The sequence below is a fragment of the Osmerus eperlanus genome, chromosome 11 (assembly GCF_963692335.1).
Source record: "Osmerus eperlanus chromosome 11, fOsmEpe2.1, whole genome shotgun sequence".
NCBI classification, from domain to species: Eukaryota; Metazoa; Chordata; class Actinopteri; order Osmeriformes; family Osmeridae; genus Osmerus; species Osmerus eperlanus.
This window is the reverse complement of record NC_085028.1, coordinates 7,907,436-7,921,753: the sequence shown is the minus strand read 5'-3', so window position 1 is coordinate 7,921,753 and position 14,318 is coordinate 7,907,436. Positions and strand designations below refer to the sequence as shown.

The 14,318-nt window shown below is 44.3% G+C and overlaps 1 protein-coding gene across 1 annotated transcript; it reads right to left on the bottom strand.

Annotated features, from left to right (window-relative positions):
* Positions 1-58: 58 nt before the first annotated feature.
* six5 (SIX homeobox 5) lies at positions 59-6,587 on the bottom strand. The gene is made up of 3 exons (XM_062473103.1): positions 5,786-6,587; positions 3,239-4,881; positions 59-3,053 (listed from the first exon to the last, which is right to left on the bottom strand). Exons 1-3 carry the CDS (start codon positions 6,574-6,576, stop codon positions 2,377-2,379), a joined length of 3,111 nt encoding a protein of 1,036 aa, XP_062329087.1. The 5' UTR covers positions 6,577-6,587; the 3' UTR covers positions 59-2,376.
* Positions 6,588-14,318: the final 7,731 nt, after the last annotated feature.

Below are 14,318 nucleotides of genomic sequence, written 5' to 3'. Positions count from 1 at the left end.
TTCCCTTGTCTAGAATACTGTTACTTTAGAGAAAAGATTAAGTCCAAGACCAGAGATACTCTGTGCATTCAAATATAGTTTATTACAATATCACAATAAAACTGTATATAAAAAATATAATAACTTTAAATACAAAACCTCTCTTATAGGAGAAGACATGTTATTGTAGGACACACAAACAATCCCTTTACTCACAATCCAAAATGTTAATCAACATACATTATCTTTGGTTCATTCAGGCGGAAGTTATGTGTGTGTGTGTGTCTATTTGTCGGTGTGTGAGGGAATTTGGTTTAGATTTGCACACAACTCACCAGCCACTGTAACAGCATTTCGAGCACCACAATATGAGGGAAAAACACTCACAATTTCTAACCCTCTCTCTCACACACACACACACTTCCTCTGCCTCCAAGTCAGATATTGCATCAGGCTTCAGAAGTACTGCTTTGAAGCAATGAACAATTCTGCCAACAGCCAGCAACTCAAAACACACACTTTGCTTTGGCAAGCAAGAGATGGAAGTGCACCAGTCTCATTCCACTTGAAGCTGTATGTATGATCCATCACTTAGCCAGACATGGTGACTGAATATCATGTTCTAAAGATGGCTGGACCATGCAGAGTCCAGGGATGGGGAAGGCAACATCTTTGTAAATCACCAAACATTTGACAATATTCCCTCATTTTTGTCTCCTATGCCCATTTTCCTTGTTGCCATTCAGGCTGTTTAAAGTTAATGGTTTAATCTAAACTGATTGATACATGCATTAAATATACATAGAAAAGAAACAACAAAACTCACACAGATTAAAAATGATGACCTTCGCTATAGTCAGGAGGAAGACTCCACGGTGACTGTGTACCATTGATCTTTGAGAGACTCATCTACAGTCTGTGTGGCTCTAGCAGGAAACACCTGGCTCACTTACAAAGTCACACATTTGAGGTGAGTTTGACATGCCTTGGTTATGCAATTTTGGGACAGTTTCCTTGGCTTCTTTGTACTGGGTAGACTAAATCAAGTGCACCACAAATGTAAGACTATTTTAGTTTTAAACCAAGGTCTATTGTTTACCGCTATGATTTTTATGGAAGGAAACTGCCGCACAATCACACCAGAGAATCACACCACTGTAAGCCACTCAGCCCTTGAGTGTAATAGCTGAGAGGGAAAAGTCACCAGGAGGCAAGACAGGGAGTTTTCAGAATGGAACAGTCATCATCGTAACACAGGACAGAGTGACCATGGGGATGTGGATCAAATGTGCAAAATGGTCAAAGAATTTGTTTCGTCTGCGTTCAAACAAGAAGGATCATGCAACCAAGTAGTGTCAGTTCATATTTTGCCTTTATCTACACTGACTGAGATAAGAGTTACTATACAACTCATATTAGGGTTTACATGTTCATACCTGGCTGGGTTGATGTTGTATCACTGCAAAATCCAACAGTCAAGCCCACATAAAGGTGACAGACGGATTTGATCCCAGAAATAAGGCACTTAGGACTTCTCAAAATCCAAACACTAAATATTAAAAGAAACACACAGAATACATACGTCATTCATAACCAAACTAGTCATAGTGTAGTACGATTGTACAGTACTCTCATAATGTGCACATAGCATGTAGTAATGTGCACTGAGTGTAATCTGTATTAGTGTTCCAAAACTCAGAACGTGTCATGCAGAGGACACAGTACAATACACTAAACGTTGATTGCATAGTAGGGTAGAAAAGGTTGAATTTCCTGACTCCACTTCTTTCCCAATGTCTGTAAAAAGTCCACGTACACGAGGAAGTGGAGACGACCGCTCCATGGGAAGAACAGGCAGGTAGGAGGTACAACTGGTTCTTTGGAGAGTTGTCGGGATCTCCTGTGGGTGAAACTAGGCCATAGGATGTCCTCTGACATGGGTTCCATGGTGACACCAGAAGTGGTTTGAGTCACCCAGGAAATACTTTAAGGCAGACTGACCTGACTTGTGTTGGGGAGCGAGAGGAAGTAGGGGGCTCTGGTATGCGAGACCAATGTCCAGTACATGTCTTAATGCAGATCAGTAACACAACTCTGGGGGATAGCCTGTAAATCCTTCTGCCAGTCAATCCATATGGTTTACAATCCTGCTGTCCTATCGCATGTAACTCTGCCCCCATCCACGTCAATCAGGGCATGTTTTATCCCAAGAAAAGTGCTCTCACACCTTACGTACAGAGATAGTCTTGAAAAGATGAACTGTGTCAACTTCAACCAGACAATCCAAGAAACAGAAACAAGGCGACCGGTGAGGCGACAAAATGAAAGGAAGGTCCCAGGTTGTTACAAGTCTTGTAGTTCTAGAACGTGGAGTTTACAGGGAAGCAGAGGTCCTGTCTACAATCGCAGCTCGTCGTCCACCGGGACTGACTGGAGTTGGGTGAGGATCTTCGGGTCCCCATCCATCTCTTCAGGATCCCCCAGCTGGGAGTCCCTCTCCCCATCCTGGTCTGGGGAAGGACTCCCTAGGAGCAGGGACTCACCTCCAGGTAGGCCCAGCAGAGCGGGGTCCTCGGGTAGATCCTCCTTCCCGCGGATGTCAAACAGAGTCAGGCTGGCAGAGGTGGAAAGGGGCACGGGGCTCCAGGTGGGCTGGGGGAGCTGGGTGGAGGGGGTCACCCCACTGCACATGGGGCTGAGGGACAGCATGCTCTCTGGGGTGAGGGTGTTGGGAGGTGTGGGGGTGCAGGAGGGGTCCAGGGTGGTGTGCAGGGAAGGGATCGACGGAGGGGCAAGGCTGATATGGCCTCCAGAGTCTGGAGTGCCGTAGAGCTGGGAGGAGTTTATGAAGCAGAGAGGGGAGGTCTGGAGGGTGCTGGAAGCGGAGACGGGGAGGGAGGTTGGGGGTGAGAGGACGGAGGTCAGGAGGGGGCCTACACTGTTAGATGACAGAGGGGAAGCCTCGGGGACGGGTTTGACTGGTAGGCTGGTGAACTGGATACCTGCTGGGATGGTCAGGATCAGCTTCCCCTGCTGGACACTCAGGATAGGACTTCCTCCAAGGAGGAGGTTACCTAAAGGGGAGAGGAAAGGAGAGTAGAGAGGTGAAGGACACGAGAAGACAGGAGATGAGATGAGACACCTTGACACTCATTATTGCAGTTGAAATGAACAAAGCACTATATGGCTCATCTCATATATGGCGTATCTGCCTGGTAGATTGAAAGCTAAACAGGAGAAAAGATATGGATTCAGCTACCTGGAGAGCCTGATGGGAGCTGGATGACCCCAGAGTTGAGCAGCTGGACACCAGGGCCAATGCTGGTGGGTGTGCCCAAACTTTGGAGTGATCCAAGCTGGTTGATCCTAAAGGGACCCTGGGTGACCCCCCCTGCTGCTGGTCCAGAGGCTATGATCTGGAAGCCCCCCCCAGTGGAGGGCAGGGAGAGGGAGGGGGAGGCTGGGACTACCTGGGGGAAGGCGAGGGACCCGGAAGAGGAGACAGGGATGGAGGAGACTGGCACCAGCTGGGGGAGAGAGAGGGGCACCAAATGGGCTGGGGCTGAGAGGGTGCCCATGACCGTGTCTTTGGACTGGGGGGCCGGAACCACCTGTGTTGAGGAAGAGATTTGGCTGATGTGTGCCCCTGTTAACCCCTGGGTCTGAATCTGGGTTAGTGAGGGGGTGGTGGTGGAGCTTTGTTCCCCCAGCTGGTAAGTAAGCCCCTGGGCGAGCTGGCTGTTGTTCAACTGGGAGACGGAGAGGATAGTGGTGCCCTCCCCCAGTGTCGAGGCCCCAGGCTGTTGCTGCTGGGGGGTGAGAGGTTTGGGACCCATGCTCAGTGTCTGGGGGGTCTGGAAGCCAGACAGGGTGGACTGAGGGAGGGAGGAAGTGAGGGTGGAGACAGGGACCAGTTGAGGGCACTGGGACACCTGAGCTCCAGAATGGACCAGCTGGGAGACAGGGATGCCTTGGATTGAGGGCACGACCTGGGGCAAGGAGAACACCTGTGGAGGGGTGGGGTAGCCAGAAGAAGAGACTACCTGGCAGATGGAACTGGAGGGGGTCAACTGGGAGCCAGCAGTGGCAAACACTACGTACTCGCCCTGTTGGTTGGCCAGGGGGACTAAAGGACTGGAGATAACCACACCAGTAGAGGAGAGTGAAGAGGGTAGGGAGAGGGGGTCCTGGAGGTGGCCATTTTGAGTCAAAACCAGGGATGGCAGTGATGTGGGGGAGGAGAGAGTTGGAGAGATGGATGAGGAAGAAGAGGAGGGGGAGACGGTCACTGTGTGAATGCCGTTCTCTGATTTAATAACCATCCCCTCCGGGACATTGATGAAGTCTAGGGTGGGGATGGCTGACGCAGAGGGGCTCGCCAGGCTCCCACCATCCGCCTTCAGGTCTTCCGATGGGGGAAGAGAGATGGCCGGGCCTGGGGTGGAGCTGGTGCTGGGGCCAAGGACCACCGTGGGCAGGCTACTTGGCTGGGCCTCCATGGCACACATCCCCTGGTCCTCCAGTGCCAGGCCTACGCTCAGCTCCTGGCGCTGCACCCCCCCAGTGGGCTTCGAGGAGATGACCTGGGCCCCGTTGAGGAGCAGAGGGGAGTTGGCAGGAACAGAGCTCAGGGTGACAGTGTGGCCGTCACTCAGCGTCAGGCCGTTGATGATGACCCTCCCCCCCGTCCCGGAGATCAGAGAGCTCCCGTTGAGGAGGAGCGGGTGGGAAGCGGTAAGGAAGCCCCCGGTGCCGTTGAGGAACAGCTGGCCTCCCGTGCTGCAGGGGGCGCCGGCCAGGGAGATGAGGGAGGCGGTAGAGGAAGTGATGTCATCGGGTTTGTCGGAGATGTCATCCATGTTGCTGCCCTCGTCCTCGGTGCTGTGATTGCCATCAGACTCGCTGGAAGACAGGAAAAAGGAGACAAAGTGAAAAAGGAGTGAGTGGAGGTGTTTCCCAGTGAGAGAAGAAGGATGCATATTCACAGCTCAGAGGAGGTAGTGATGGGGGAAGGGCAGTGGGAGGCAAGAGGAGGACAATCGTCAGCACAGATTGACTGTCTCTCCCTTTCCACTACAATCCCCAGACAGATAAGATAAAAGCAATGGGGCTGTCTGCATTTTCTCTTTATCTCCCCTCACACACACCTCTCTGTCTCCCCCTCCACATAGCAAAGAGGCCAAGTTTACAGGACACACTAAAATAAACTCATCCTGGTGCAAAACATGATCTAAACTACAGTGCAGTGGTTTGGAGAGAAACAAAGTTACCATTTGATGCTGAAGTAATGTATTTCTATCAAAAGGTAAATGTTATGAAAACAGCCACCCACTCCTTAGTTCTTTTCTTGTGTATCAGTTTCCCTGTGACTACACCTCTCCCCTCCTCTGCGCACCTCTAAGCTCTCCCAGAGGTTCATGGCCTCTGAGGCGCGCCGAGGTCCGCGGGGAGACTGCGGTGCAGAGTTTCAGGAAACTCGAGCCAGAGTGGGCGCCCATATCTCACATTTCACAACAAAGCAACACGCTTGTGCTTAGAGTCGTGCTCTCGAGGACCTGTCTGGTGTTATCTCTGTCAAAGGTTCATTCATTCAGCGATTATATGTGGAGATTAACTACAACTAGGCTATCTATTAATAGGGGGTTGAACCTTTGGTTGTTTGATATCTTTCAGTGTTGTCGGGTTTTGGCTTCACGTCACCAAATTAAGAAAAACATTTTTTTTAATCTAAAATAACAACATTCTGTTTCTCTTAGTAAATAAAAAAAAGTGACTTCAAACAATGCGGAGATGGCTTTGCTTTTACCTTTTGCTATGGGTCCCAGACGGAGTTCTGTCTCTCTGCCGTCGATTCTTGAACCAATTACTGACTTGAGTGAGAGAGAGCCCGGTGACTTTGGCTAAGTTTTTTTTCTCGTCAGGAGTAGGGTATCTGTTACTTTTGTAACACTCTTTCAGTGCATTTCGAGACTTCTCCTTGAAGCAGTACACCGTTTCCTCTCCATCCCAGATAGTCTTTGGCAAAGGGAATTTTTTCCTCAGCCGATATTTGTCCACGGCACCTAGGCTGCGACCCCGAGACCTCTCCGCCTCCTTGTAACGCGCCTGTAAGTACAGGTCCTGAAGGAACCCATGGTTGCTGGGGTGGAAGTCGTGGCTCTCTAGAATAGCATACAGCTCTTTATATTCATCCCGGTGGAAAGCGACCAGTGCCTGGGCCTTGAGCAGGGTCTCGTTGCCACGTAGCAGCTCTGCTGAAGGAGGGATGGTAGAGAGAAATCTCCACAGGCGATCCACATTGCCCGCTTGTAAAAGAGCTTCGCACAGACATGCTACTTGGTCGGTCGAAAAACTGAGCGCAGAGTTCTGGAAACTTTGAAGCAGTTGCTCCGAAACTTCGTCCGGATCTATGTCTTCTTTCGTTTCGACGGGCTCCGCGGTAGACTCCTCCGGGCTATTCTCAGATTGCTCTGCAGAATCCAAAGACAAGGAAGCCATTTTTACTTTAACTTTTTTTTCTTCTTGTAGTTCCTCCTCCCTCCCCTTCGTTCTCTCTCCCAGACCCATTCTCTTCGTCCGTCGACGACTGCCTGCCATGCACACGCGTCACGCCCCTACTCCCATACTCCCCTTGTCAATCTCAAAGATTCATTGCACCCATAAAATTAAACCTCTGTTTAGTGGTTTCTGTTGTATGTCGGGGTTTTGGACATTGGGTTTAGTTTAATCTAACAAGTCATTTAATTGCAGTTTGGTGATACAATTGTTTTTATGTAACTGAAGATTGCATGTTGTTTTAATTATTTAATGTGAAGTACAGAATATTACCTTGATATTTGGAACGGACGTTTTTCAACTGTACCCCAGACTGGCAAATCAGCTCATGTTCTGTCTCTGCTCTTGCTGTAAAGTTTATGGCTGTGTATGGTATCAATTACAGATGTGTTTGTGCATGTGCGTGTGTGATTATTGTCCTTCCAGTTTCTACATCTGAGGATCACATGAGCATGATCTTTCACCATGCAAGTACACACTGCCCAAATACACACGCACACACACACATTTAACTGCTAACAGAACAAAAAGCCTCGTGTGTATAGTTTCGTGATAACATTGCAATGTTCTGAAAACTGAAATGTTGTGTGTGTGTGTGTGTGTGTGTGTGACACTGTGTGTCACTGAAAGAAAGGGAATTGGCGGTCTGTTCAAACTATACATATTAATTTAATATATACTACATGATTTGTTAAAGTTTCTCTTCCAAACATGTTTAAATCTAGTAGTATTACTATAATCTCGGAACTTGTGTAATCTGTATATCTATATCATGTTGAGAGAACTTAATTTAGTTAGGTTTGGGTAGTGTCTGTCCCTCCCCCACTCACGTCAGGTACGTGCCTGCGCATGCGCTTAGAAACGCGCCAATTCTCTGAAGATTTTCAGTTGGAATTTCATTTTCATGCTGTGTCACTGAAGAGAAGATCGGATTTCATAGAAACAGAAAAAAAATTCAAAGATACATCTCTGCGGTAAGTGAGAACGTTTTTAATGTGAAACATTGTCTTACTGATAGCTGGGCTGTCCCCGCATTGAAATCGCCAGTTAGTACTAACCTAGCTAACACACAAATATACGAGGACCGCTTTTTACACGCTGTCAGCTTGTTAACGTTCGCTAGCTGGTCAGTTTTATACATGTGGACTGAAGCGTTTGTATAGTGAGTGCTAGCTACACGAGGGGCTAGCTGCAAATATTGCATAGCTAGCTAGCTAGCAATAATGTCCTTGGCTAGGCTTCATGGGGTAATTAGCCCACGTGTGGTGCATTCTTTTTCGACTAGCGTTAGTACAATATTTCGCCTGTGCTTATCTTTTTTCATGGGCAGTTAAAAAAACCTGTTGTAATTTTGTTATAATATTATTATTTGGTATTTTTTGTATATATTACTGTTAATATATAACCTCAGAGAGTTAAATGTTTGCAGGCGGGGAAGTAACCGTGTAGATTCCCAATATGTGGTCAGTTTATCGCAATGAACTTAGCTTCCAATTATGCTAAGACGAATTCGGACTCCTAGACGTGTATTTAATGTAGCCTAATATTTTCACAGATCCTAATTTGTTACTGTGTCCGTTTGAGGGTCTGGCAAAGGCTCTATAGTAGTGGTGAGTACAAGACTTTTCTATTTTATGTAGTGTAAATATTCAATGTATAGGTTTAACACTTTCTCTTGCGCGCCAATTCTCTGAAGCTTTTCAGTTGCAATTGCATGTAGTGTCACTGAAGAGGTCATACTGACAGCTGGGCTGTCCAAGCATTCAAATCGCCAGTAAGTACTATCTAAAGCAATCATTCAAGCACCTTATTGTACACGCTGTCAGCTTGTTAACATTCGCTAACTGGTCATGTGCTTACATATGGACTAAGGGTGTAACAATATATCGTGGAACAATATATCCCAATACAAAAATGGTACAATATGTATCATAGAGTTATGGCAATATTTTTACAATATGACGTCCGTTTGATCCTATTGGTTGAGATACCAGCACGCGACCTACTCTGCGTCATGCGTGCATTCACAGAAATCGCTTGAACTGAGTTAACTAAATTGTATGTACAACAAAGAAAGTTATTGAAAATGTTAAATGTTTTGGAAATAAATAATTTAATTTTAAACAAAAATCAAAATATCGTGATACGTATTGTATTGTACACCCAGTATCGTCATACATATTGTATCGTGAGCTGAGTGTATCGTTACACCCCTAATATATACTGAAGTGTTTGTAGAGTGAGTGCTAGCTACACATGGGGCTAGATGCAAATATTGCATAGCTAGCTAGCAATAATCTCCTTGGCTTAGCTTCATGGGGTAATTAGCCCACGGGTGGTGCATTCCTTTTCCACTAGTACAATATTTCGGTAATAATATTGGTTATAATATTATTTGGTATTTTTTGTGAATATTATTGGTAATATTTTACTTTTTAAAGTAAAATGTTTCCAGGCGAGGAAGTAACCGTGTAGATTCCCAATATGTGGTCAGTTTATCGCAATAAGTTTAGTTTCTAATCATTGTACGACGAATTCAGACTCCTAGAAGTGTATTTAATGTAGCCTAATATTTTCACAGATCCTAATTTGTTACTGTTTCCGTTTGTGGTTTGAGGGTCTGCCAAAGGCTTTATAGTAGTGGTGAGTAGGCTATTCTTCACAAGACTATTTTCTATTTTATGTAGTGTAAATATTCAATTCAAATTCCATTTTTTTTTTTATCTCTCTCTTTGTGCAGTGAATGTGGAAGTGTAAGGCGTGTTCAACTTCTGTTTCAAGTAGGTCTGAACTTCTGAATCATTATAAACTAAAACATGTTCATTTTGGACGCACCTCTCGCTATCCCTGTACATATTTGACCTGCCCATGCTCATTTAAAACATGGAATGCTTTAATTGTTCACCATAATAGAGTGCATTCCACACAAGTTTCTCAGAAACCAACAGCGCTTTCTGTATTTTGTTGTCACTTATGTGCATGTAAGGATTTAGCAACAGAAAGAGACTACTTTAGTCATATTACCACACATCTTAAGAGGAATGAGAGTGTTTCCTGCATGTTTTTAGGTTGCGATTTTAAAACCAATATTTATGGCACTTTTAAAAGTCATAGAAGTCGTCACCATACACCACATACACTAACTGACTTCAAACCAAGTATAGTGAGAACCACTAGACTAGCACCTCCAACAGATGCACCATTGTCTGACAGAGAGGAAGATGATAGTGATGAGGTTTCATGCGTATGCTCGGATGTTAATGCACAGCCCAGGGAACTCGCTGGTTTAATTGAGCAACAACTTGCAGCTGCTTTATTAAAACTAGAATATTTGGTCCATGTACCAGGAACAGCCATTGATGAGTTTTTACAAGAGCTCCACCACTTGATTAGCTCTCCTACTATCCCTTTGTCTAGTAGTATTGTTAGTGACATATTTCAAAGCAACAACATCCAAATAGACCAATCGCTTATAACAGAAATTGCCACGGCAGTTTGCTCAGCTACCCCAGTGCATAAAGCTTTACAAAAGGGTGGCCCATTGAGTAATTCGTATCAACGCAGACAATATTATAAGAAAATATTTAGAGTTGTGGAACCAGCTACGTATGTCTTGGACGCAAAAGAGAATCACACATTTCAGTATGTACCAATATTGAAGTCTCTGCAGCAAATTCTAAGTCAGCAACATATACTTGATAAGGTCTTGCAAAATCATAGGGGACAGCAGCAGATTCAACATGATCAGTTTTATGAATATAAGGCCCCCCAAGATGGTTCCCATTTTCAAGAGAACAGTTTCTTAAACAACGACGAGTTAAGAATATCACTAGGCCTTTATGTGGACGATTTTGAGACATGTAACCCTCTAGGCACGTCTAGAAAGAAACACAAGCTTTGTGCAGTTTATTGGATACTTGGTAACCTCCCACCTGGTTCCCACTCATCTTTGTCATCGATTTACTTGGCGTTGCTAGCAAAAAGTGATCATGTAAAAAAGTATGGTTATACAAAAGTATTACAGCCTCTTTTACAAGACATTAAAACTCTAGAGGATGGTGTATATATCCCACTATTAGGCAAATCTCTTAAAGGTACAGTGCAGACTGTGGCTGCAGACAACCTGGGAGCTCACAGCATGGCTGGATTTGTTGAAAGCTTTTCCGGAGACTACTATTGCCGGTATTGCACAGGAAAGAGTTGTGATGTCCAATCCCATTGTGTTGCATCTGGTGTTTTCAACCCAAGAACTAAACAGCTTCATGAATGCCATGTAAAGTCATCACAGGAGACTAACAAAAATTGCTTTGGGGTTAAACGAGAGTGTGTTTTAACTGAACATCTCCTTTACTTTAATGTTGTCAGCGGCTATCCCCCTGATCTTGCTCATGATCTTTTTGAAGGAATCGTGCCAACCGAGCTTTCTCACTGCCTTGCATTACTTATTTCAAAGGGTTTTTTCAAATTAGATGACCTTAACAAGATCATATTGTCTTTTCCCTATAAATGGACAGATAAGACTAACAAACCACATGTAGTACCAATAAGTTTTGTAAGTCGTAAAACCATAGGCGGCAATGCTCATGAGAACTGGACCTTATTGAGGTTGCTTTCATTTTTGATAGGACCACTTATACCAGAAAATGAGCCAGCATGGCTTGTGCTCATGGATTTGAAAGAGATTGTTGAACTTGTTGTTGCGCCAGTACATACTGATGAATCCATTTCCTACCTTGAAAGTAAGATTATTGAACATAGGCAAAGGTATCAAGAGCAGTTTCCTGATATCAGACTTCTACCAAAGCACCACTATTTAGAGCACTACCCTCTCATGATCCGTGCTTTTGGTCCTCTTGTCGTACATTGGACAATGCGCTTTGAGGCCAAGCACAGTTTTTTCAAGCAGATTGTTAAACATACCAGCTGTTTCAGGAACATACCTTTGACCTTGGCTTCAAAACATCAGCTGATGATTGCTTTCCATCTAAACTCTCCGTCGTATGGTAAATCTGACCTAGAGGTTTCTAATGTATCCACAGTCCCAATAGATGTGGTGAAAGATGAAATGGCTCAGGCTATTAGGCAGAAGTACCCTGACACATTTGAAGTGCATCTTGCCAAGAAGGCATCATGTTTTGGAATACAGTACTGTAAGGGTATGGTTGTTGCTCATGGGTCAGCATATGGATTACCGGAGTTTGCAGAAATCTTTCAAATGTGTGTCATCAATGACAAGTTGTTCCTTTTTGTGAATGTGCTGTGTGGGTGGTACAGTGACCACTATAGAGCCTTTGCACTAAACCCGTCACCCACAAAAGAACTTAAACTTCTGGCACTTGATGAACTGACGGATGGTTATCCATTGAGTGATTACCGAGTTGGAACAAGCCGCATGGTAACCTTAAAAAGACATATCCTCATAAAAGGTTGGTTGATGACATAAAATGAAATAAAAGGTGGCGACCATGTAGAGACAGAAATGACATGCCTTCGTGTAAATAAGATAAATAACATAAGGCCATTTAGTTTGTTTAATAAAAGAGCAAGCTATACACCTGTTTTATAGGAAAGGTAACCTGAAATTACTTATTTTGTGATCGGGTGCTATATATAAAATATTAATATTTATTTTTTACTTGATCTTCCAGGGGGGGCAGGGCGCCCCCCTAATATAATGGTAGGGGAAACACTGATTGTGTTGGGTATCACATTTAAACAGCTTGTCCATTGTTTAGGGCTGTCAATCTTTCTCTATAATCCCATTCGAATTTGTATGCCTTTATTATTTGAGATTATTAAACGAGAATGTGTGTTTGCCAACACACACACATTCTCGTTTCTCGTATATATATATATACACACATTCAACTGGCAATTTCAACATTAATATTCAAATTACATTATAATCCCTAAATTTATTCTTACAGCCCTACAATTGGTATATTTTTCCCCTCTGTTTATAATTTACACTGCACAATTGCCTGTCTCACTCTGTTACATTATAATTTGCACACTGAGTAATCATTAAATCTGGCATTTTTGTTTCACAGATTAAGAATTTGCAAAATGTCTGCCTCCACAGTGATGAGGGTTATTTTAGAAGACAATGACTGCCGAAGACTGAAGTTTCAAGATGGCTTCCCTGGATCTGTTCAGGAAATGGTTGAGGAAGTAAAGAGACAGTGTGAGCTTAATTGTGCCTTCAGACTTCAATTCATGGATTCACTATTCGGCAATGAGTTCATGAACCTCACATCGATAGATGAACTCCAGGATAGAGGGACAATTAAAGTAATCCGGATTGAGAGTTCATCTTCAGATTCCCAATGTGCTGCTGCAACCCCCTTCAGTTCTCCTTCAGTTCTGCCTCCAGCTTCACCTGCCAGTGAATCATCTTCATCTCATCGGTCTCTTGATACGGATATTCTGTCTTCCCCCGAGTCACTACACTTGACAAGATCAGCTTGGCCTGCCAGTTTCCATGTGCCACAGTTCTCATATGATTCCGAGTTCAAACTTGACAGGGGCAATACTGCTTACAAAGAGAACGGCAAACTTCTTATTCCAGATCCTAGACTAAAGTCCAACATTCTAGAAGCCTTGGTGCAAGAAATTGTAAAGTCCAAACTTTATTGCTCTGGCCACGAGTTGAACATGGTTGCGAAGGCCCTTGTATCAAAGCATCCTTGCTTGACTGAAAAAGGTTCTGTAACAGGTTGTGCCGGATGGAAGGCTAGTTTGGGGAATAAACTTGCCATATACCGCACTCAGTTGAGAAAACTAGGTTGCACTGAAGTGATGATAAATTCCCTGAAGCACAAGCCAGAAGGAAAGTTAAGTCCTGCTGCTGCCATAAAGAAACCTCGGCGGTCTGAAGTAAACTACTGCCCCCCCTTTCCAGTTGGGGAATCTGAGACGAGCTTGGAAAAGCTCAGAGAAGAACTTCTCTCTGATGTTAAGAGAAGGAACAACAGGGAGCTAGTAAAGGTGAAAATGGACAGAACATTTGCATATAGGAGACAAGAAGTGGTTTCAAATGAACCCATGGTAGAGACCATCAGGGCAAGATGGCCAGCGTTCTTCGACGTATGTGAGGTATGGGAGTTTTTTACATGGCATGTTCAGCAGGTGTATTGCTCAGGAACTGCTAGCCTGGAAGCCAGTCTACACTCAAACACACACGCACGTCATGTATTGTAGCTGTTGAATATAGGTTATTATAAATCTTTGACTGTGTGCTTTCAGATAAATGCAGAGTTTAAGCGTATTACAACAATGCCTCTCCAATCAAGATTCCTGTCTCAGCTTGACATACACACCTTTGGGCTTTTGAAGCTGTTTGGAAAAAGAGGAGGAATGATAGGCAATAGACTGAAGACCATCCGGGAAGCCATTGATCAAGCAAGTACATTTATTCCAGAAAAAAAACATACGTATTGCAACACGATGCTGATTTAAAAAGTGTAATGTGATATTTTGCTTGCAAATGATGTAGAGTGTTTGTACTACAGTGGTGTTGGTGTGTAAAATTATATCTTTTTGAGATGTGGAGGGGGGGAAAGACCAATGAAAAGACTCTCTTTCCAGAACAATGACATTGAGTTTGCAAGGGAGTGCATCATCAAGGGACTCTGCATCTACCTCCATGAGGACCCAGCGCACCTAATGAGGGAGTATGTGGTAAGTCAAACTGATGTATTGTTGAGAGCAGAAATGGGATGCATTCAGTTTACCGTGAGAAGTTTATTATAATATTTTTTATTATAACCATCTTGTGTGAATAT

What these genes read in the sequence shown, in the direction of transcription:
- six5 (XM_062473103.1), bottom strand. Translation starts at nt 6,576, where the DNA reads ATGGCAGGCAGTCGTCGACGGACGAAGAGAATGGGTCTGGGAGAGAGA. An exon ending in TCTGGGACCCATAGCAAAAG is followed by an intron (nt 4,882 to 5,785) that starts GTAAAAGCAAAG and finishes CCTGTCTTCCAG; the next exon opens with CGAGTCTGATGGCAATCACA. An exon ending in GCTCCCATCAGGCTCTCCAG is followed by an intron (nt 3,054 to 3,238) that starts GTAGCTGAATCC and finishes TCTCCCCTTTAG; the next exon opens with GTAACCTCCTCCTTGGAGGA.